General features: G+C 42.8%; 1 protein-coding gene across 3 annotated transcripts in view; it reads left to right on the top strand.

The window, feature by feature from the left end:
* The first annotated feature begins 5,220 nt into the window (after positions 1-5,220).
* ERICH6B (glutamate rich 6B) overlaps positions 5,221-25,080 on the top strand; it is a 66,651-nt gene continuing 46,791 nt past the window's right edge. For all 3 annotated transcript variants that reach the window (XM_034758462.1, XM_034758461.1, XM_034758460.1), the window contains exons 1-2: positions 5,221-5,389; positions 22,412-22,852. In XM_034758462.1, the coding sequence (XP_034614353.1) occupies positions 22,471-22,852 (382 nt within the window). In that variant the 5' untranslated portion in view covers positions 5,221-5,389; positions 22,412-22,470. The remainder of the gene's footprint in view (positions 5,390-22,411; positions 22,853-25,080) is intronic.

Here is a 25,080-nt window from a genome sequence, read left to right as displayed (position 1 = left end):
TTGACATGTTGTGGAATGTTTACTTTTTGTAAGAATTTTATAGAACTTTGAATTATAAAATGCCAGTGGTGTTTGTTTGAAGGACATTATGTACACAACAGACATTGTATAAAGATGTCCATAACCTACTCTAAGTTTAGTTTCAGCAAAAGCTACAAAAAGAGATTCCAATGTCTTCTGAATCTCACTGCAAACAGGCTCCCAGAGCAGTTGTAATGGGACAAAAATTACATGAATTCCAACAGATCCCATTTGTTCAGTCAATGTAGTGCATTTTTGAAATGCCCCATCATTTTTTCCCCTATGCAAACTGTAGGCCTGTCAGTTCTCACACTCTTTACTAATACAAGCCCAGTAATTCTTTATCTGTCCCTCACAATCATCACTAGAGTTTTCTGTTCATACTAGAAAGATTAAAAGGAAAACCACCCAAGAATATAGGAAGGCACTATCAGCTGTGTAATATGATTGGTTAATTGTAACAAAATTAACAGAAAAGAACAGTGCTTTAATCTGTATATGTAGTGTGCTAATAAAAATACTCTAGTTCATTTGTCTCTTTGAATGAATCCAGCTTAAGTTTTTGATTAAAATTCATGTTCTGAATCTGTGGTAGCTAAGTAACATGCAACCCCTGATTTCTTCCTTCCACATATCCATGAGCTGTTTGGTTCTTCTGAATGGTTGAATCACAAATTGTTACTGTTCATTAGAGATGGCCAGATTTTTTTTCTTTTTAAGGGTTTGACATTTCAGTGAAATATAGAAAGAAATTCTGGAGAATTTTTTCTAGGATTTTTTTGTTTTAACCTTTTTGCAACCAGTTGTACCCACACATATGTGAATGCAAACCAGCTAAATGTGTACACAATTTGCAGTTTTGATTTGCAATTTGAATACTCTTGTTACCAGTAAAAAATGCAGCTCAGTAGCTCAAAGTTTCAGAAAGTTATGAGCAACCGGAGATAAGTTCTTAGGGTAAAATCCTGGCCCCATTGCAGTCAATGACAAAACTCCTATTGATTTCAATGGAGCCAGGATTTCACACACGGAGTGGAAACATTTTGGCAACCTCTACTATAGCTGTTACTATGCATTCAAAGAAATGCAAAGAGGATTTCACTTGTGTGCAGTCTAATGATGAGAGGCAAAATTCTGCTGTCCATTATGCAACAGTGTAAATCCAGAGTAAATCCATAAAGAGCTCCAGTGCAGTTACTCTAGACTTGCCCTGGTGTTCATGAGAACCAAATTTTGCCCAAGAAATTATATTTGATTACATTTTGCAATAAATTCCATCCTGATGTAGAGTCCAATTCTTCACTCAAGCTAAACTCCCTCATGAGTGAGCAATGAAAAGATTTCAGAGGTAATCTGCTGTTCAGTACTTAAGCAACATTATTTTCACCTCTGAGGTTTCAAAAGCCACGAGGGTTATTTTCAGGGCCTCGTATATTAAATTAATGCTAAATCAAAAGTCCTGCCCGCCATGGAACTTGATTGGATTTGGACAAAGAATGTAGCTTTTTGGAGTCATCCAGGCTGTAGATCATTTTTTCCCCATGTAATCATGACTGTGAGGATGTAAATCATGAGAATTACAATAGAGAGACTGATGAATGTGCACCACAGGAACTCACACTTCAATCCACTCTTGGATCATCACGGCAGAAAGTCATTTCCCTTAGTTGTGTTTCCCCCTTTACAGACCCACTGGAGTGTGCTGTCTGTGATGAGATGCTAATGTGCCCCATTTTTCTTTGTTTTGTATCAAAAAATGCTTTTTTTTCCTTTTAACTGTAAAATAATGCCTTCTAATTGTCTTCGCTTTAAAGTTTTCCTATCAGTTTTCTATTCACTTAAGATCGTGCTCTTAATAATTGGATGTGAAGCAAGATCTGGTGTGCAAGTGTAAAGTCTACAAGGGCCTGGGAATTCAATTCTCTCAATATTTATGTTTAGCATTAAACATTTCATGCAAAAATAATGACTTTGGCTCCAGGGATTTCCCTCCATTATCTCAAAAACTGCCCTTACATATGCTCCAGGACCTCTATCTAAATATAAAAGGGGATTAGGGTGTAGGTGCAGTAAACTCTGTTTTAGATCAAATAGGAGAAGCTGAGATCTCTTTGATCTCTTTGCCTGCTTACTGAATAGTCTTAAGGTTTCCTCCTCTCAGTTATCATTGGAAGATAAGAACTGACCTTTTTCTAAAGGGAAATTGAAGTCAATTATTCATACTAAAAAAAACCCTACATCAGGGAGCCCTAAATTCTTCTCTCCCCAAAACCACATCTTGAACTGAAATTCCAAGCCCCCTCAACCTTGTTAAAAGTGCATCATAATCTTTTCTAACAATTTTGCTATACATAACTTGATGGTCTAGGAGTTTGACTTTAACAAGTCCTCCATGATGTCAGATTAAAATCTTAAATTGGCATGGGGGAAGAAGTCCCGGTTGCTGGAATAGGTAAAAGGTTGCAAGTACTACACTGTCTCCAACTTTCCTCTTATCAATTTTAACTCCTTCAGACTTGCAAAGGTCAAATCCACTGACATTTTGTTCAATTTCTATTGCCATTTCACAAAAAGAAAAGCGAGGATGTGCTGGCAAGCCGAAGGGCACGTAGAGCACGGGGCTTTGCTGGCAACATGGCATTATGGCCATTGACCTTATCACATTTAGTTTTGTTTCAGTTATTGTCATTTTTCTCATTTCAACACCCAGAATAACAGAACATAAGAAAAATTCTTCCTCGTGAATTACTTAAGGTCACCTTATTGGGCCACCCCATAAGAATAATAGCAAAGATGAAAAATATCCTTCTAAGTAACATATAGGGCTCAGGACCAATGAAACGGTCTATAAAAGACAAAGCCAGAGCTGCCAGTGAGATTTATGAAGCAAAAGACTCCAAGAAAGTGCAACAGAGTTCTTGGTCACACCTGTCCACATCAGCACTAGACTCTAAAATAGCTGTCTCCTTAAATGCGGTTTTTAGAATCATAGAATATCAGGGTTGGAAGAGACCTCAGGAGGTCATCTACTCCAACCCTCTGCTCAAAGCAGGACCAACCCCAGCTAAATCATCCCAGCCAGGGCTTTGTCAAGCTGGGCCTTAAAAACCTCTAAGGATGGAGATTCCACCACCTCCCTAGGTAACCCATTCCAGTGCTTCACCACCCTCCTAGTGAAATAGTGTTTCCTAATATCCAACCTAGGCCTCCCCCACTTCAACTTGAGACCATTGCTCCTTGTTCTATCTGCCACCACTGAGAACAGCCTAGCTCCATCCTCTTGGGAACCTTCAGGTAGTTGAAGGCTGCTATCAAATCCTCTTTCACTCTTCTCTTCTGCAGATTAAATAAGCCCAGTTCCCTCAGCCTCTCCTCATAAGTCATGTGTCCCAGCCCCCTAATCATTTTCATTGCCTTCCACTGGACTCTCTCCAATTTGTCCACACCCTTTCTGTAGTGTGGGGCCCAAAACTGGGGCAATACTCCAGGTGTGGCCTCACCAGTGACGAATAGAGGGGAATAATCACTTCCCTCGATCTGCTGGCAATGCTCCTACGAATGCAGCCCAATATGCCACTGGCCTTCTTGGCAACAAGGGCACACTGTTAACTCATATCCAGCTTCTTGTCTACTGTGATCCCCAGGTCCTTTTCTGCAGAACTGCCACTTAGTCTGTAGCGGTGCATGGGATTCTTCCATCCTAAGTGCAGGACTCTGCACTTGTCCTTGTTGAACCTCATCAGATTTCTTTTGGCCCAATCCTCCAATTTGTCTAGGTCACTCTGGACCCTATCCCTACCCTCCAGCGTATCTACTTCTCCCCTCAGCTCAGTGTTATCTGCAAACTTGCTGAGGGTGCAATCCCTCCGATCATCCAGATCATTAATGAAGATGTTGAACAAAACTGGCCCCAGGACCAACCCCTGGGGCACTCCGCTAGATACCGGCTGCCAACGTTTCCCTCTTCTTTATGAAAAAACATCTGAGTGATGCACAGAACCAGCCTTTGCCTATTTCCAAGACTTTCCAAACACAGAGGCACTGTACACTCAGCTGCTCAGATGCCATGCTAATGGGCAACCATATAAAAACCTGGGTCGATAAATAGATCTGCAGGAGGGATGTGGCATGTCAAGGATATATGGGAACATATCACTCACCACTGAATTGTAGCACTCTTTTGTGTGGAAACAGAGCTATTGGTTAACAGCGCAGAACAACAAAGCACCCCAGAAATTTTTCACGTGGTACTGTCCACTGCCCCTCTCCCAGCAGGCTCTCCAGTGCGGACATTTACTGCAGCTCCCCATACTTGCAGCAGGTCTTCAGGCTGTTGCTGAGTGAGTCCTGCAGCCTGGGCACAACAAACGGGACAGGGGCTGCTGTCAGCAGGGCAAGGTTAGGCTGGCCCAGGGGGAAGCCCTCGTGCAGGAACCAGCCCCACAGCAGCAGCAAGGAGGAGCAGCATTGTCCACCACACCGCCTACCCAGATTTGGCTCTGCTATCGTGACAACTGGTGGTAGGGCCAAAACTGAGTGAGTGGCACTACAACCTGGTGCATGGGGGTTGCAGTGTTGCTCCCCTCTGTCATGATGAAGGGGGCACAAGGCAAAACTTGCTCCTCCTTACCACTGCTTTTGGGAGTGGCCAACACTGATGAGTTGGTATCCCTGCCAGGGGGTATGTACCATGAGTAACGTGTATGGCTGGGGGTGCCACTGCACTGCACAACAGTTTAGGATAGAAAGGGAAGCGGGATACCTTGTTCTGGGGGCAGGAAGCTGTACTTAGTTGGAAATGGACCAGGATATAGGCGCTAACATCTTGACTCAGAAGAAAGGTGTCGCTGAACTTTCCTGACCAGAGGACTTTAGCTTTCAGGAACACAGCATCTCCCAAGCCTCCATCCCTCTCCGGTCTATGCCTATTTCAGTCCAGGTAATGTTCCAGTTATATTAAGGAATGAGATTTAAGTCTGTGCCAGGCCATTAGCACAGGATGCCTAAGGAATTTCCCCAGCCAGAAAGCAGATGAGTAAATTGCAAGCAATCCCCCATGCAGGGTATCTGCTCTCTTGGCCGAGCATCCCTCAGGGCAAGGCAGCGGTGCTCGGGTTGCCATGGGAGTAGAAAGCGAAACACACTAACAGCTGTGGGCCGGCTGAGGGCGGGGCAAGCTTAAACTGGGTTCGAGGCGAGGTCTGAGCTAGTTCCGGCGGCTGAGAGAACGTTAGGACAATGTTTTCCGAACGTTGGAGTCGCGAGGATTCGACAGGAAGGTCTGAGCGTGGGGGCGCGGAATGCTGAGCCGCTGTGATGGCATCCGGGCTAAAAATTGACCAGGAGCGGGACTGGCTGGTCAGGAGAGGTGGGACAGAAGAGAGGAATGAATTGCAGACCGAGTGCATTTCATTTCTCACAAGCACTAATTAGTTATTGATGTCACTGAAAGGCAGAACATGTTGCAAAACAAGGGAAGTAAGTTTCCAGGGTGGGAGAGAGAGGGGGGAAATCTGGTTGCGCAGGGAGAGAGGTTTTTTTGGTGTTGGGCTTTTTTCTGTTTTGTTTTTGAGCTATTGCTAGGTTGACCATATTTCCCAAAGGGAAAATGGGACACCGTGGTGGGCTGGCCCAAGCCCTCCACCCCCCAGGCGGGGCTGGCCCAAATCCCCCTCCTCACGCGGGGGGCAGATAGGACTGGTGAGCAGAGATGCACATGCTAGGCTGACTTTGTTGAGGGGTCTGTGTGTTTGGTACGTCTTTGAGGGGTTTGACTCAGGAAGAGGGTGGTTCTCACTCAAATGTTTCTTCAGAAAGAAGAGGTAAAAACTGCACTTTGTTGAGACAGTTCTCTGAGATTTTATTACTGGAAGAGAGGTTTAGGAGAATCTAGCTGTGAATATTAAACACTGTGGCTGCCTTAATATTGCTTAATATTTTATACTTTCTCTAGTTTGTATTGACCTCCAAATTTCCCCTCTGCAATCTGGATTAAAAACAAACAAAACCTTCCCAAAATACTGGCAGTAGGTCTGAAAAAAGATGAGGGCTTCTCCAAGGGCAAACCATTTTGAAGCAGGCATATAGATGGGAACATAGGTAATGGAGTGCTGGGGGTGCTGCCTCATCCTCTGGCTTGAAATAGTTTCCATTTTATACAACATTTACAGTTTAGTTAAATACAACAAGGAGTCTGGTGGCACCTTAAAGACTAACAGATTTATTTGGGGATAAGCTTTCGTGGGTAAAAACCTCACTTCTTCAGATGCATGGAGTGAAAGTTACAGATGCAGGCATTATATACTGACACATGGAGAGAAGGGAGTTACTTAGCAAGTGGAGAACCAGTGTTGACAAGGCCAATTCAATCAGGGTGGATGTAGTCCACTCCCAATAAAAGATGAGGAGATGAGGCCAGGAGAGGAAAAGCTGCTCTGTAATGAGCCAGCCACTCCCAGTCCCTATATAGTTTAGTTAAATGGCTCTCAGCATTCCACACTATACAAATTGTTCCAGCACTGCTGGATGGAAAACCTAATAAACTTGGTGGAAAGGGATGAGAGGTTTGTATAGAATCTTAGCACCTTGTCCACATCTACGCATTTGCAAGTCAAACTCTAATACATTTCTGTTGCTAAACTGCTAGTTATAATAGCGATTTCTGGACGTGTTTCCCGCTCTTTCCCCCCCCCCCCCCCCGGAGAGCTACCCATAATGCAAGAATTCTAGGTACTTATTTTGGGGACTAGATGAATAATCAGGTGACTCATTTATTTCAGTGTAAATCTGGAGTAACCATATTTATGTCTTTAGTGTTACTGCAGATTTGCCCATTATAAATGAGACTGGAATCTGGTGTCTTAAATTTGGTCCTTATCCCTGGTATATTTTAGCTTAGTGCCTAACTTACGACCCAGCACTTTATAAGGGACATGGTGGAAATTTACTTTTAGCCCTGTGTTTAGGGCCATTAGGGCCTATATATGGACCCAAGGGACTAATGTATTATTTGCCATGTGTAAAGGTTACAGAACTGGGCCCTCTTAAAATCCTTTCCCTCTGTAAAGGAAAGGGCCTCGTGCACTGTTACATGGACTTGATTCTTCTCTCACATGGGTGACTCAGGAGTAACTCCACTGAAGTCAATGGAGTTACACTGGTGTGAAACTCACATAAGTGACTAGAGAACCAGGTCCTGTATATAGAAATAGGTCAAAAATATTTCTGCCTGAAACCTACTGCCGTGTTGGAAATCAAAACTCTACTGCTGTTTCTGACTCAAACTAGAAATATTACTTAAAGCTAAATATAATAATTCTTCTGTGGTATCATCAGAACAATCATTTCTACTTTCAAAGCACGAAGGAGCCAGTATAACTGGAAATATTATGTTCTGGGAATCTTTTGCATTCAGACTATCTAGCAACACTTTATCTCTGTTCTTTTATGACAAGAATCCATAAATACTCCCCAATAACTGCAATTTATGGACTGACCCATTCTTTTTTATTATGTCGTATAACTGCTTTCCTGTTGAACAATGAAGCTTTTTAGAGAGTATTTCAGAAACGTAAGTTCCTCAACTGTTAATAGAATATGTGCCCAGCCTGCCCTGGGATGCAGTGGTGCAACTTGCCATTTAAATACCAATATGATGGGTGAATTGAAAACACCAAAGACCGAGACTTATGGCCTTATTCTTACCTCCTCTGACCTGGTATAGCCAGTTACATCTGTGCAACGTGAATGCAGAGAAGTAACTAGTCTCATTTACTAGCATTTTACACATACTTTGCACGGGTGTAAATGACTGCACAAGGTGCCAAGTGATGGAGAATCAGGCCCAGCGATAGAAACTTCCACTGAGCTAAGGTCTTCTCTGAGTAACACTGGTCTTATTTTTGTACAGAGGCCTGTTTCTGATACCTTTACTCATACTGAATGCACCTGATTCCATGTGTGGTGCGTGTCATTGACTTCGGTAGGAATGATCATGAAGTCAGGTGCCACTCAGCATGAGTAGTGCTCTGAGAATCTGGTCCAGAAGGGATCTAGACACTATGGGTTAGATGGGCTGCTAAGCAAGGCAGAGTAGCTGACTGGGTGCCTAGACAGGAGTAAACTGCTGCACTAAAGGGAATGAAGGAGTTTATTCCCCCAACCCATAGCATGGGGGAGAGCAGAGAAGGTGTTTTGGTTGAGAGTCATAGTTAGCTCTGCCATCCTAAGAGCAGACCAGAGCACAAGACTGCCCCCTTACACAGAGCCAATTGTAACTTTACAGTCTAGCCCAGTTCTGCCACCCTTTAGTTTACACTGAGGTGCACTACCATGAGTACTGCTATTGACTCCAATAGAGCTATTGGTACTTATCTGAGTAAGTGCTACTCAGTGTCAGTAAGGACATCAGAATTGGACCATGTGTAGAAATGTGTTACTTGCAATAGTTGATTATTGTACGAACACCTAGAACAGTGCCAAATAGAGCTATTTTAGCTGGTTGCCATAACATCAGCTGTGGTAGGGAAAGCACAGATCTGGGGAGGAATGTGATGGAGGAATTGTGTGGGACTGTTTTGTTTTAAAATGTGTCTGCTCCAACACCACATCTGTGTTGCTGTACCTCACTTGATATCAATGGGAGTACACAGGTCTAAAATTAGTGTCACGGAGGGAAGAACTGGCCTACATACATGAATGGTTTAGAATTTATACAGCACTTTTAATTTTTTTCTTTATAAAAAGCTTTTCTGGTTACTTCTACCAAGTGTGCCACCCCCATGAGAAGTGTGGGGTCCCTGTCTTTGGGTATTGATGACAAGTGTGTTCATTAGGATAGCAGTGTGAAAGTGCTGAGTTACAGAGAGAGGTTCCCATGGGTTATACTGGCTTCCTGAACTGCTTGACCTCTCAAACAAGAGACAAAAAGGACCAGCTATACATCTGTTGATTTTTTTTTTCTACTCCCCCACCCCTTCTGGCATTTTGTCCTTTGGCAGAAAAATATAGCACTGCATCCTATTCTCAATGGAGAGAGGGAAAAGCTCAATTAAGGATGGGGCCTGAAAGGGAGCAGAATAACATACTGGGATTTGCCCTTGTGACTGAACTCTTAGGGCTTGTCTACACAAGCATTTAGTTTGTGGCAATCTAAGATGTGAATCTACTCTCCACTAACCTGCCACATGCTAACTGTCCACGTGGACCCTGATGACGTGATCTACCCTGCTTTAGAACGGGAGTGGGTTAAAGTGCTCTAACAAACTTAATGCACATAGCAGGGCCCACCCGGACGGTTAGTGCAGGGTAGATTCACACTGCAGATTGCTGTGAACTAAGGGCTCATGTAGACAAGCCCTTATTCTTCAACTTTCTTTCTTCAAGAAGGCCTTACACACGGGGAAATTTACCAGGAAGCTGAGCAGAAATCAAGTGGGTCCAAACGATTAATGGATTTATTAACTCTTATCAATTTTGTTAATTGTCAAAGATATTAGGGCCTGATTCCCCTCTTGCACCAGTGTAACTTTGCTGTGCTCAACCCTGATGTCATTACTCCAGTGAATCTCAAGAAACTCCATTGAAGTCAGTTCAATTACTCCAGATTTACACCTGAGTAACTGAGATCAGAACCTGGCCTGGTGGAACTCACTTTGATTCATACCGGTGTCCATTAGAGGAGAAGTGGGCCCATTTGCTGTTTGCTCCCTCACAGCAAATCCTGCCTCTCCGCCTGTTTTTCTGTAAAATCACAATTCTGCATTTGAGGCCCTTCCTCTGGGTCTCTCAGTGCATTTTGTATTGTCCACCTGTTGTAGTCTGTAAGCCACTCCGAGCAGGGATAGTACCTTCGTGATCAGATCTGTGCCTGTCAGGGCCTTACAAATAGCAATCACCATTTTATGCATTTCCATAGCAATAGACTATGGAAGCAGAGGATTATGAATACTGTGGGATCAAGCAGTCACTGCTTGGAAGGAAAGATCACCTATGCAAGCACAACTATCTTTAAATATAACAAAGGAAAATGCAGGCTGAGTAAAATTCTTTTGACCGAGTATTATTTCCAGGCTTACTGCTGTGTGAAAATTCTCCTTTAGTGCCTAAGTTGCTGTATACAAAAGTCTCTTTAGCACTGCATACATATTAGTTCTCTATCTTTTGGGACATGTATAGGGAGTTTACAATTAGAAATAATTTTGCTGGCAGTTCTCAGTTTGATACTTTGTGTTTAACCTCATTTAAGAGGATTACATTTTCCTCCTCCTGCAGCTGGCGTGGGATGTGCAGTAATACAAATAATAAACATCAAATAATAAGATTCCCTCCCCTGTCCTTGGTTAATCCCAGAGGGAGGGAGTCTTCTCTGTGTCCTCACAGCGTGCACTGGATGCTGATGCAGTTTCATTCAGCTCTTATGCCTGCTAGGGATTCTCTCTGAGAAATGCTTCCAAATGCATTCATTACCCTCAAACGACATGCAAGCTTCCCAAGGGTGGCACCCGGGCTCAACTCACTACAGAACTTATTGCCAGAGTCTCTGGGCCTGATTATTCTCCTCAACTGGTGTAAATCAGGAATGTCTTAGTGAAGGCTCGCCAATATAAGACTGGTGTGAGGGGAGAATCAGGCCCTATCTACAGTCAGGAATAGCTCTGATTCGGCAATCAGTGGCCAACAATCTGTGCAGCTACATCATTGCTGACCCCTATGTGTAGGAAAAGCAAGCTGGAGTTTTTCAAATGACTTAATCAGGGTTTATCCTGGTTGCACCAAGGGGTAAATTTCAATTTACTCAGTCAGAGTAAACCCCAGGCATAATGTTGTCTATAGGGGTCAGTACTAGTGCTAGTGCCGAATCAAGGCTATGCCTGAGTATAGACAAGGCCTCGGGGACTCTTCACTTTTCTCCCCATGAAAGCTAAGGTAGAAGGTCATCAGGGAGCATCCGCCCATGTGAGAAAGCCAGGCACTCACCCCATCCCTGAACATAAAGACCCACTTTCAGCCTTCCTCCGTGGATCATTCTCTAAGGCCCATAGCACTTACCCCCACTGTAACCTGAAAGAGTTTCTGATTCTCAAATGAGGATTTCCTCCAAGCCCAAATCATGAGGATGCGTGAACTGGAATGAATACAGCTTGATTTTTATGAGCTATGATTGAAGTGCTCAGAGTAAGGGAAACATGTTTTTAAATCGTGAACCAAGCGGATGTGACTGGAATGTATATTAGGTGAACAGTAGGCCATGCTAAGTCACTTGCTTCACCAAGGGGACTCCAAGCTCACTTGAGTGGTCAATTTTATCTGGGCGAGATTGTCAGTGACCAGATGTTTTGTTTTTAATGAGGGAAGGCTGCTCTGACACTCACTTCACTGCCTGAAGGCCCTGGATCAAACAAGGTCCTTCTGCTGCTTCCAGCAAATATGTCAGTTCTGATTGCCATGGAGAATTGAAGTGCACTGGTGGTGACAGAAGATGAAACTAAGGAAGAAATAAATGCAAGGGGCAGCTATGCCAGCTAGGCGCTTCCACTTTTAATAAAATGAATATAATCATCTCTTTTCCTATGTCCCCTGATGAATCAAAGGAGATTGCCTCATAAACCTGCAATCTTCAGTCCACTTCAGATGTGTTTATTTCCTTAAGTTTCAAGTGTTCGGACTAGATTTCATCATAGAAGAGCTGCAAGGACTGTGAAGCTGTGTAAAGGAAATAGCAGACAAGCATCACTTTTGCTTACTTTTCTAAATACAACTGTGATGTCTGGGTGCCCTGTCACAGCTTGATTTGGTTCCGCTTAGAGCTTTGCAGGAGAGGAATAGCTGCATGCAAACATTTGTGTATTCTGAACAGGTGATCCCTTGTGACATTTTTAATGGCAATTTAACATTCTGTAGTTTAGTTTATTTTCTAGGCTGTAATTTTAATGCAACTGGATTATTATTTGATATTTTATTTCATGGCTTCCAAGACCATGAGCTCTGTAAGGCAGAGACTGCCTTATATGTTTATAGGGAACAACGAGGACTAGATCCTTTATCGGGCCCCCTAGAAACTATTGCAATATAAATTTGTATTAATAGCAAAACTGTCCAGATGCTTGGATCAGGATGAAAGCCCCATTATGGCAGATGTTGTACAAACACAGAGGTAGACACAGTCCCCTGCCCTACAGTCTAGGATGTTAGATTTGTACGGAGTTCGTATTTTGCACTTGTGTGGCAGGAGGGAAAATACATTTGAAATGACTTCCCACCATTAGTTCTTTATGAAAGTGTGGCACTCTGTCCCGCTCTAGTAGTGGGTAAGTCAACTAGAAATTGATAAGTCAGCTGCAGCACCAGCTATCAGAGGATTGTGTTAGTTCAGGTAATAAAACCTCCTATACGAGGTTCCAGATGTGATCTCTGCTGCCAACAACCCACCAAAGGGCATTGGTGTTACATTTGCACCTGGTTTGTAAGTTGATTTTGACACTTCATTTTAAGAACATCAGGGTATGGAGAGTGGGAGGTCAGGCTAAACACACTGTATATTAGGGAGTGGATACTGCCACGAAGTTCTGCTATTGTATAGAGCTAGTCAAAAAAAAAAAAAACAACCTCCGCTTTGTATAAAAATTAAGAACTGTTTCTGTTTTGCAGGGTTTAAAATGGGCCTATTTTCCATTTTTCACTAAAGTTTCTGTGCAATTTTTTTATTTTTGTCATGATTTTTTAACCACAAGCAAACATTCAGTAAAAAATTGATGATAAATATCAGTAAGAATGTCACTGAAATGTTCAAGAAGAAAAATATTCAATTTTTTTTTTGTGAAAAGTCCCATAGGTTGAAAAAAAGGCCATTTTTAATCAGAAAAAACACTGACTAGCTCCAGTGTAGTAGCCTTGCTCAGAGCTGCAGAAGGGCAGGGATGGGTTGGTTGGAAGAATCCTCTTCCTCTCCAACAAACGAAAGAAAAGTTATTTGTATTGTGGTAGGCCCCAGCCAAGATTGGGGTCACAGGTGTTGCACAGTGCACGTTACATAAAGTAAGAGACAGTCCCTGCTCTGCAGAGTTTATATTCTAAAGGCTAGATAAGAGCTGTCCAGTGAATCTGCCTGGGCTCGCCCCTGAGCCTGTGTAGATCCCACTGGCAGGATCCAGTCCTATTATGAGAAAAGACTTAACGGGGTGTAACAAATGGGTGGAAGGGATGAAGGAGGGAGAAAGAAGGGAGAGGAAATGTATGGTTATAAAGGCTAGCCATATACAACACTTAGATGGTTTTGAGACTTAATCTTTTAAATAAATAATAAAATATCAATAAGCAACTAAATAAAATACCATAAGTCCCAACAGACTTTGTCTCACTCTTGTCACACACACAAAACTTTTCAACTTCCTCCACAACAACAGGTACTGGGAACTCCTTGAAGAGAAAGTGATCTGGGAACTCCTCTTCTTGGCCCAGCTAGGGGCCGCAGCAGCAGTAGTAAATTTGAGGAGCAGTATGCGCTGGTGGATTGGTACTGAACTGGAAGTCGGAAAGCCTGATTTCTAGTCCCTGTTTGGCCACAGACATATTGTGTGACCCTGGGTAAATCACTTCAGATCGCTGCCTCTGTTTGTCCTCCCACCCTTAGTTTGTCTTGTCTATTTAGATTGTAAGCTCTATGGGCATGGACAATCTCTCTTACTGTGTATTAGTACAACATCTAGCACAACGGGACACTTTACAAAAGATGTTGCCATAATCATGACTATTAATTTTCCCCTTCTTCCACTTTTTTATTATCTATCTAGATAGATATCGATAATATTTTATATTATATAATAAATATAAAATAAATAAAAACAAGTGGAAGAAGGGGAAAATTAATAGTCATGATTATGAATCAGAAGTTAGGAATTGTAGAAAATTGATAAGGGAAGCAAAGGGATACAAACAGAAATCTATGGCCAGCAGAGTTAAGGACAGTAAAAAAAGAGTTTTAAAATATATTAGGAACAAAAAGAATCCTGACAATTGTATCAGTCTATTACTATATGGAAATGCTAGCATTATCAATAATAATGAAGAAAAGGCAGAAGTGTTCTATAAATATTTCTGATCTGTATTTGGAGATAAGAGATGATATAGTCATCATATGGCAATTCCAGTAGTATCTCTGGAGGATGTTAAACTGAAGCTATGAAAGTTAGATTCTTTAAAATGAGCAGATCCAGATAACTTGCATCCAAGAGTTTTTAAAGAGCAGGCAGAGGAGCTCTCTGGACTTTTAATGTTGATTTTCAATAAGTCTTGGAGTACAGTACTGGGGAAGTTCCAGAAGAAAGCTACTGTTGTACCAATATTTTAAAAGGGTAAATAGTATGATATTGATCCTGGACAATATAATGAAGCGGCTGATATGGGATTCAATTAATAAAGAATTAGGGGAGGGTAATGTAATTAATGAAAATCAACATAGGTTTATGAAAAATAGTTTGACAGAATCTAACTTGATATACATATTTTGGATAAATTACAAGTTTGGTTGATAAAGGTAATAGTGTTGATGTAATATACAGAGACTTCTCTAAGGCATTTGATTTGGTACCACATGATATTTTTGTATAAAAAAAACTAGTGACAAAATTAATATGGCACCTATTAAAGGGATTAAAAACTGGCTAACTGATAGGTCTCAAAATGTAATTGTAAAGGGAGACTCATTGAGCAGGTGTTTTTCTAGTTGGGTCCTGCAAGGATCGGTTCTTGGCCCTATGTTGTTTAACATTTTGATCAATGACCTGGAAGAAAACATAAAATCATCACTGATAAAGCTTGTAGATGACACAAATTGGGGGAGTGGTAAATGATTCAGAGCTATCTGGATTGCTTGGTAATCTGGGTACATTTTAATATGACTAAATGTAAAATGTAGGAACAAAGAATGTGTGCCATACTTACAGGATGGGGGACTGTCCAGGGAAACAGTGACTGTGAAAAAGATTTTGGGGTTATGGTTCATAATCAGGTGAACAGGTGCTCTAAATGTGCTGCTGTGGCCAAAAAAGCTAATGCAGTCCTAGGGTGCATAAACAGGGGGATCTCTATTCGGAGTAGAGAGGTATTTTACCTCTATATTTGGCACTGGTGTGACCACTGCTGGAATAGTCTATCCAGTTCTGGTGCCCATAACTCAAGAAGGGTGTTAATAAATTGGAGAGATAGGGGGGGGGATAGCTCAGTGGTTTGAGCATTGGCCTGCTAAACCCAGGGTTGTGAGTTCAATCCTTGAGGGGGCCACTTAGGGATCTGGGGCAAAATCAGTACTTGGTCCTGCTAGTGAAGGCAGGGGGCTGGACTTGATGACCTTTCAAGGTCCCTTCCAGTTCTAGGAGATAGGATAGGATAGATAGCACTGGTGTGACCACTGCTGGAATAGTCTATCCAGTTCTGGTGCCCATAACTCAAGAAGGGTGTTAATAAATTGGAGAGAGTTTAGAGAGAGCCACAAGGATGGTTAAAGGGTTATAAAACATGCCTTATAGCAATAGATTGAACCCATTGAGTCTATTTAGCTCAACAAAGAGAAGATTAATGGATGACTTGATCACGGTGTATAAGTATCTGCATGGCAAACAAATACTTAATAATGTGCTCTTCAATCTAGCAGTGGCAGGTATAACACAATCCAATGGCTGGAGGATGAAGCTAGACAAATTCAGACTGGAAATAAGGTATACATTTTTAACAGTGATGGTAATTAACCACTGGAACAATTAGCCAAGGGTCGTGGTGGATTCTCCATCGCTGACAATTATTTTAAAATCAAGATTGGATGTTTTTACTAAAAGATCTGCTCTAGGAATTACATTGGGGAAGTTCTATGGCCTGTGTTACACAGGAGGTCCACCTCTATCATCATCATGGTAAATGGTCCCTTCTAGCCTTGGAATCTATGGATCAATGAATCTGTTATTAATTAGTAGCCACTACTGGACCAAATTGTGATCAGGCCTCATTTATATTAATAGATTTTAATAATGGACCATAACATTCATCTAATTTAACCTCCAACATAACACAGGCCATAGAATTTCACCAAGTGATTTCCAGAATCACATCCATAAACTTCTTCTAGACCTACAACGTATCTTTTAAAGAGACAGTCACTCTTGATTTAAAGCCTTCAAGTGACAGTGTCCATCGCAATCTTAGGTAAGTTGTTCCAATGGTTAAATTCCCTCATTGTTAAGAGTTTGCTCCTTATTTCTAGCATGAATTTGTCAGCTTCCACCCATTAGATCTTGTTGCCTACGTCTGCTAGATTAGAGTCCTCTACTATAAAAATTTCTTCCCCTGGAGGTACTTGTAGATGGTGAGCCAAGTAGCCTTTTAACCTTCTCTTGGATAAACTAAATAGACCGCGTTTTTTCGGTGTCAATGCATGGCAGGTTTTCTTGATCTTAAATCATTCTTCTAGCTCATTTCTAAACCCTTTCCAATTTGTCAAGATATATATCTATATATTAATTTTTATAGCTGCCTTCTCTTCCCCTCCAAACCAGTTGTTTCTTTAATCAGCACAGATTTCTTAATCAATTGTGGGATTGTGGCTTTTAGGGCATCTAGTAAGGTGTTCTTAAATGACTCCCAATTATCATTCACATTTTTATTAAATTCTTCTTTCCAGTTGATTTAGCTCATAATTGTTTTCAGTTTTTTGAAACTGGCTATATTAAAGCATCAAGTGTGTGTGTGTGTGTGTGTCTATATATTATGGGCTTGGACTTTATTCTGTTTGCACTTTATAAATGTGATCAAGTCATGATCACTTGTACCTAAGCTATCGTTATTTTAGTTGTGCGTTCAGTTCCTCCTTATCCATTAGGACCAGATATAATAAAGAATTCCCCCATGCTGGCTGTAACACTTCTTGGGTTGGGAAAATGTCATCTAGGATGTTTTTTAGAAATTCAAGGATGTTTTAGTATTGACAGCATGTGTCCTCCAGCATATCACTCAAATTGAAGTCCCCCATGATCACTCAGTTTTGTTTTGTTTTTTTCTTCACATAATAGATAGATGCATAAAGAGGTGGTCATACTGTTCCCTAGTGTGATCTGTAATGGAGACTAACTAATACTACAGTTTGTGCTTTATCTGTTAGGACAGTGATTCATAAGCATTCCAGATAATTTTCTTCAAGTTATCAGTAACTCAGAAACAGGTAATGCTATTTTTGACGGAGTGCTACTCCCTCTCCCCCTTTATGCACTTGATCCTTCCTAAATAGGTTATAACCATTTATTTTAACATTCCAGTTGTGCACATCATCCCACCAGGGTTCAATAACAGCTAGATCTAATTTATCCTCCTAAATGAGCAATTCCAATTCCTCTTGTGTGTTACCCTGGCTACTAGCATTGGTGTTAAGGCAATTCAATAATTTTTTCTCCTCATGCCCTTTGGTTCCTTAATTAACTTTGTTCTCCTCATCTTAATTTGGTGCTGAGTGCTCAGATCTTCCCTGTTTTTATACTCCTGTTTTGCTATTGGTTTACCCACTCCTGACTACTCTAGCCAGTCTGTCCCTGGGTAGATTGATCCCCCTTCTTCTGAGGTGGAGGCCATCCAAACTAAACAGCCAGCTCTCCCACAAAAGGTGGATCAGTGTTCCACAAAGCCAAAACTTACACCTCTTACCTAGCCAGTGGTTCACTTCCAGAATCTTCTGCCTTCTGTCTTCCTTCTCTGGTGGGATAGCAAGGATCTCAGAGAAGATTGCTTGAACATTCTTCTTCAGCAAGTTTGAGTTCCCTGAAATCATCTACTATCTGTGAGATATTTGATATTTCATGACTCAGTGCGAATGTGAACCATCCCTGGTGGCTCCTTACCCATCAACTTTAGAAGTCTATCCAATCTTGGAGTGAAGTTTAATGTTTTGGCTCTGGGAAGGCAGACAATGTCCTGTTGTCCATCTGTCCCATGCAGAATGTTCTTTCAAGTGTTCTGAGTATTGGATCTCCAACAAGGATTGTCTGTCTTCCTTGGATGGCTGGAGAACTCTTTGAGGGCAAACTTGGTTTTTCGTACAGGTTGGACCAAGCTGCCATCTACATGTGTGTACCATACTGTGACGGTGTTGGGACTCTCCACCCCTGGCACCTCCCGCTGGTCGCTCCGGGAATTAGCGCAGTCCATGGGGAGCACCCTCTCCTGGTGGTGTCCCGTCCATCTCTCACCCTCCATTGGCACCTGGACCCACATTGCTCTCTTCTGCTCGCGGTGTCCCCTCCAGGACACTACCCTCCAGCAGTGCCCCCTAGTCCAGTCTCACCTCCCTTCCAGGGCAGGCGAACACCAGTCTTTCACTTGCCGTAGTGGCCAGCCGCTCCCGAAGTCTAAACCCTTCCCTCAGGGGTATGGTGCAGTCCCATATGGCCACTTCCCATGGCCAGTTGCAATATAAGCAGGAAGGGGGGACCCAGATCCACCCAGTACTCTGGGTCCCGACCCAGGGACCCTCTAGCAGCAGCCTCCCTGCCCTCCTTCTCTCTCCTCGCTTGCTGTCCGCTCTCCCTGGGTCACGTCCCCTCTGACCCCTTTGCACCCTTAAGGCCCTTCCCTCAGGGCCTGCAGCCTGGCAGGTAGCAGGTTGGAGTTTCCTTCGGCCGTGCCGTGCCCTCTCCTCCCAGGTGCTGGTCTCCTGGGTCATGAGACAGACCTTCCCTGTTAGAGGTCTGGAAGAAACCACCTGCTCCTCTCCTAGGCAGCCTTTATATAGGGCTGAGCCTGTCCCTGATTGGCTGCCACTTACTCAGCTCTCATTGGCTCTCCCACAGGCTTTCCCTGATTGGCTGCCTCTCGGCGCAGCCACTCTGGCCTGCCCTAGCCCAATCTCTCATAGGGGTGGGGCGGCCGCCCCACCACACTACATCTCTCTGTCCCCTAAGACCTCCTGGATCTTGAGAGGTATCTTCCAACATTTCTGCATTTAGGACCTGGTATCAGTTTGAAACTTCTATCTATGTAGAATTCCTCCTGGTCCTCTTCTCTGTGATGGGCCCATCCTCATCTGTCTCCAGCTGTGCAGATTGCCTCCATGATTTCTTATAATAATAAGGAAAGCTACCCAGGAAAATGTGGGACCCTCTAATGTCCTTAGATACAGGAAACTGTCCAAAATCCTGTTAGGCAAATGTCTAGTATTAACACACACAATAGCAAACACCCTATGTCTGCTTAGATCAGTAAGAGTCAACCTGGTTCTGCTGAGGCTGAACTGGTGGTAGGCCAGCATAGCCAGGGCCCTAGTGTTTTACCATCAGGTTAATTAAAGTGGTGGTAAAAAACAGCCTTGTCTACAGTAAGGCTCCCATCAGTGAGAATTTTTTGTAAAGAAGGCCCAACTAGGAAAGAGAGTAAGTAAATTCTGCTCCACATGGCCAAGGCGACTATGTTGGAACACACACTTATGACATGGCAGTGTGTCTTAACATGGTGAAATGGCAGAGAATGGCTTTGAAAAATTCTAGAGAAAGTACTGCTAATAAAAAGAGACATACTTCTCTCAGTGGAAGAAGAGGGGAAAGAGAAAAAGCAGAAAAGGAGAATAGTTTAAAAAAAGATGGGAACTTAAGTAAATTTTAATTTAATCAAAAATTTGACACCAGAATGTCACAATAAAATACTCACACACCTATTTCCAAAAGCTTTTCCAAAATTTGCCTCCAAAGTTTCATTCCACCAGCCCCAATCTCAGAATTCCCTGGAATTATTATTAGGAGGAGGGTATGCTATAAGGAGAGGGTAGGACAGGAAAAGGGGAGCAGTTGTGGGATAGGAAAGGGCAGAAAGAATTTCAGAATAGCTAAATGTTTTGAAATGGCTTTTGCAAGACTTTCTTGGAAAGCAACAAAATACATTGTAATAACACCAAACCAATGTACAGCACAGAACTCCTTAAAGAGCCTCAGTTGTTCCTTGCAAGGAATTGCATTTGGTTCCCTCACCAGACTTGAATTTCCTTGCCCTTAATTTGGACGAATATTGCAGAAGGCCCCTTTCAATCAAAAGGAAAGGAAACCACAGAAACATAATAAACAAAACTCTCCAGAACTTGTAGAGATGTAATAGGCCCCCAAAGGAACTATCTGAGAATATAGCAGAGCTACAGCAAGGATAATATTTGGCACCAGTGTGATCACTGCTGCAATACTGTGTCCAGTTCTGGTGTCCACAATTCAAGAAGAATGTAAATACATTTGAGTGGGCTCAGAGAAGAGCCAGGAGAATGATCAAAGGATTAGAAAACATGCTTATAGTACAGACTCATGGAGCTCAATCTATTTAGCTTAACAAAGAGAAGGTTAAGGGGTGACTTGATCACAGGCTGTAAGTATCTACATGAGGGACAAATATTGGGCTCCTCAATCTAGCAGAGAAAGGTATAACACGATCCAATGGCTGGAAGATGAAGCTAGACAAATTCAGACAGGAAATAACATGTTAATTTTTTTATTAGTGATGGTAATTAACCATTGGAACAATTTGCCATGGCTCATGATCAATGTTCCCTCTAATTTTTTACATCCATGTGTGGAATGAATTTCGTTATGTCTACCAATATGGAGGTGATGCGTGGCGGGGATGAGGCCGGGGGGGGTTGGAGTGTGGGAGGGGGCGCAGGGCTGGGGCAAAGGGTTGGGGTGCAGGCTCTGGAATGGGGCCAGGGATGAGGGGTTTAGGGAGTGGGAGCAGGCTCAGGGCTAGGGCAGAGTGTTGAGGTGTGGGGGGGTGAGGGCTTTGGTTGGGGGTGTGGGCTCTGGATGTGGGCGGGGATGAGGGGTTTGGGAGAGGGCTCAGGTCTAGGACAGAGGGTTGAGGTGGAGGGGTAAGGGCTCTGGCTGGGGGTCAGGGATGAGGGGTTTGGGGTATGGGAGGGGGCTCAGGGTTGGGGTGCAGGGGGGTGAGGGCTGTGGCTGGGGATGCAGGCTCTGGGGTGGGGTCAGGGATGAGGGGTTTGGAATGCAGGCTGCCCCAGGGCTACGGTAGGGAGAAAGGACTCCCCCAGCCCTCTCTCACCGCAGCAGCCCGGGGCTGAGAAAGAGGTGCCTCTCCCCACTGTGTGCCGGTGCGGCCCTTGATAGCCTGCTGTGCGGCCGCACAGCCTAGAGCGAGCTTAGATCATGATGGATTCTCCATCACCGACCATTGTAAAATCAGGACTGGATGTTATACTAAAAGATCTGCTCTAGGAATTATGTTGGGGAAGTTCTATGGCCTGTGTTATACGTGAGGTCTGACTAGATGATCACAATGGTCCCTTCTGACCTTGGAATCTATGGTAATCAGGTGAGTTTTCCAATCACTGGAAGAAGCCGAATGTTCCTCCAATCTTTAAAAAGGTAAAGGAGAGTCTCCAAACTATTGATCTGATGTTTAATGTAGGTAAAATGAGTGTTAATGACAATATTGGTAAGCAACCAGAGTAGAGGAAAACAATGCATGATTATCCAAGATGGGTTTGTGAAGCACAGGGCCGTCAAGCTATCTTTAGTCCACTCCCACTCCCCTATTCCTTTTTCTTTACATAAAATGGATTGGGTGGATCAGAGGAAGAAGATATCATCAGCCAGATATTCAAAAGAGCAGGGCAAGTCGCTCTGCTTGACTAGTGTATGTTTCACAAAGAGCTGTACAAAACTAAAAATATCAAATCCATACAGGATTTTCAAAGGCTAATATTTTTATTCATTTCAAGTCTTTCTTGGGCTGTCTTGTTTGTCATCTCTTAATTGGCATGTTAAATGGACGACCAGCTGGGCCAGTTAAACAGTTTTCTCTCTATATTTGTGTTCTTTGCCAGCATGTAGCATAAAATGCCTAAAATAATTTGTTTGGACGCTGGTAATGAATATAAAGTGCACTTGGATCCAGGCTTCATATGGTAAGTTTCAACCATTCAGTATTTTATAGCCAATGACAAAGCTGCTGGAAAAGTGGGTTAATAATTAAATCACCGGTGCAATCTTTAGTGAGTACCACAGTAACGTTGTGTATTATGAGGCGAGGTATTTGATTCTAGTGTGTTTGGGCCTATGAATATGGAGTTCTCTGAGGTATTTTGGTGTTTCACTTTTTTAAGCTATATCAGGGCCCAATTCAGCAAAGCACTTAAGCACACGCTTAACAAAGTCCTGCTGACCTCCATGGGATTTAAGCATATGCTTAATACTAAGGACATGTTTAAGTGCTTTGTTGGATTGGAGCCCTAGTAGACCCTCCTGAAAAGAGTGATTTTCAATCTAATAAGGTTATCTCAGTGTGAATATTTTAACTACATAAATCAATGTGCCCAGCAGTAGCAAATGACTAATGGGATTATTCTTTCTTTCTTTGTTACCAGAATGATGAATTGACTTTGCCTGTTGCTGAAGATTTTCATCTCCTTAATGCATTGCAGATATGTCGAAAGGACACAAGCTGTCAGGGGCTGGCAGTAACCAGCCCCAACCGAGAACATCCCCGTCTCCCTCTGGGTGTATTTCATCAGATTCCCAATCTGGTATTTTGCGCCTCACTGTAGAAAATGTTAAAAAGCTAGAAGAAGAGTATTTGACTGCAAAAGGAGTCCTTGGTAACCAATCTGTGGAGGAGTACGTTAAGCAGAGTAATCTCTGTTTGCTGGAGAGAGAAAGGAGTGGGGAAGTCAGCGGAGAGCATGTCCCAGATAAAAAAGATTCAGAAGGCGCCGTCTCCTTCCTTCCAAGAGAGCTGGATAAAAAGTCCAGGGAAACTCACTTGGAAAAGGCTGAAGAAATTTCACACAAAGGCAGCTTATTGGCAGGTATTTTGGCTGAGAGGGGGATTTCTTTTTGTCCTTTTAAAATGTGTTCAGACAAGGAGAACATGGTTATCAAACTTGGGTGCCTAAAATGGGTACTCGGGGAGGGCTTTTCAAAGATGCTCAGTGCTGATCTAAATGCTCCCGGTGAAGGCAACAGTAAAACTCCCACTGATTTTGGTGGGAGCAGGGTTAGGCCAATGCTAAGTGCTTTAGAAAATCCCACCCATGGACACCTACATCCAGATTTAGGCACCTCATTTTAGGTACCCAGCTTTGGGAAATGGACCCACAGTTGCTACATAAACAGATGGATTTTTTGCAGCAGATATATTGGGTAGAAAAGGGTGTTGAGCTTTGATGGTGGGGTCAGAACCCAAATCTGAATTTCAAATACAGACCCTCTGGGAGGGATTTTCAATAGTGCTGCACTCTGGCCTAGATACTCCCATTGAAGTCAGTGGGAATTTTACCAATGATGGGAACAGAGTTAGGGCAAGGCTGGGTGCAAATCCAATCCCATCCATACGAGAGGACAAAACAACACCTTGGAACTTTGAGAGTGCTTGAAATCCAGATGTGAATTTTATGGCTTATGCCCATCTGGAATTTAACAAGTTATTCTGTTGCATACGACCACCAGCAAATTAATCAAAGACAATGTCAGGTGGTGATATCCTAAATCTGTTTGATTGCAACTCTTTTGCTTTATATCCAGCCTTTAGCAGTATTTTATTGCTTGTCAGGCAATCCAGCCAAACCGTACAAAGCAGAAAACTGAGGGAAGAAGAGTTTGTTAAAGTACCTCTTAAGTCACAAAAATCTTATTTATTTATACTCACTACGGTTTTGCCTCATCACCTATGTCACACTGCTTTCAACACCTTTTATTTCACTGTAGTCTCCAATATTCTGGAGTCACTTAGCTATACATGATTGTCTTTAAAACTGGTAGTAAGAAATACCCAATTCTCCGCTCCCTTGTACCAGTGTAAATCAGAAGCCAAGTCATTGGTGTTCCACTGGTGTAAACCCAGGGAGTGAGTGAAAAAACAGGTCCTGTTCTATAAATGCATTAGTTCACATGAAATAATGTCTTATGGATATGGGATTAAAATTCCAAATGTATTTTGCAATGAGTTGCTCACGTGTGGTCAATAGCCACACTTCTATTTAATTACACACACAAAATCTATGTTTAAAGAACACGATTAAGATTGCAATGTCAAGCACTCAAAAGTTAGAAAATGTGGCAAAAATAGTATGTGATTGTGTAATTAAAGACTGAATCATAATGCATATGCATAAGGATGCTGAATTAAGGTTTCAGAGGCAACTTTGATTCTGGTATTTTGTAATTTTTGAGAGCTTGATTTTGCAATATTTATAAAGTTCTTTACACACAGGTTTGGGAGAAGGGGTATATAATTTTCTAGATTTTTTTTTTTTTTTAAGCAATTGAAAAATATAAATTCCACACTCACATGGGTCAATAGCAGGGTTGGAACTTTCAGATACACTGCACAGACCGCTGCCACTTGCGCTAAGGAAGTAACTGATAACAATAGTAGGTTGTTATCTTCTAAGGGGACCAGCACTAGAGGGGGATGAGAGACCTACTTTGCCAGTGAGTTTCAAAGCTATTTGATGGGAGCAGAGGGATGGTGAGACTTGGGAACTGTGGGTTCAATTTCAGGCTCTGGAGGGGAGTGTTCTCTCATGAGCCCAGTATTTTCTTTCTGTTCCCTTCAAACTTGACCCCTTCTGTCCTATCACCTTCAACCTATCCATGTTCTGTCCTTTCTTGTCTCTTCTCCACCCTTGGCTCCTCAACCCAGTCAATTCTCGACTAGCCAGTCCTAGTCTTTACTCCTCAGGTTGCTCATCCAAGCCCCAGTCTCCTTGCCCAGCCAATCCCAGTTTCTCTCCTGCCCCCAGTCCCAGTCTCACCAGGCTTCTTGTACAAATCTCTCCTTTCCTTCACCCCTGGTCCAGCTTTTGTCCCCTCTGCTTTAGAATCAGATGGCTTCTTCCTCCACACTGTGTGAATACCAGCCAGACAGGTCATTGAGCACTCAGAGGAGACAAGCTCCCTGTTCTGAGTTCCAGTGACCACTCATCCTCTCCTCCTAGCCCAGAGCAGCTGAGAGTGGTCACTAGGGGGAAGTCTGGGCTGGAGCATGCTCTGTAGCTGTGTGGGGACTTCACACTAGGAGCTGTGAGCATGCTCA

This window comes from Trachemys scripta, chromosome 1 (assembly GCF_013100865.1).
Source record: "Trachemys scripta elegans isolate TJP31775 chromosome 1, CAS_Tse_1.0, whole genome shotgun sequence".
Classification (NCBI taxonomy): Eukaryota; Metazoa; Chordata; order Testudines; family Emydidae; genus Trachemys; species Trachemys scripta.
This window is presented reverse-complemented; position numbering and strand designations above follow the sequence as displayed.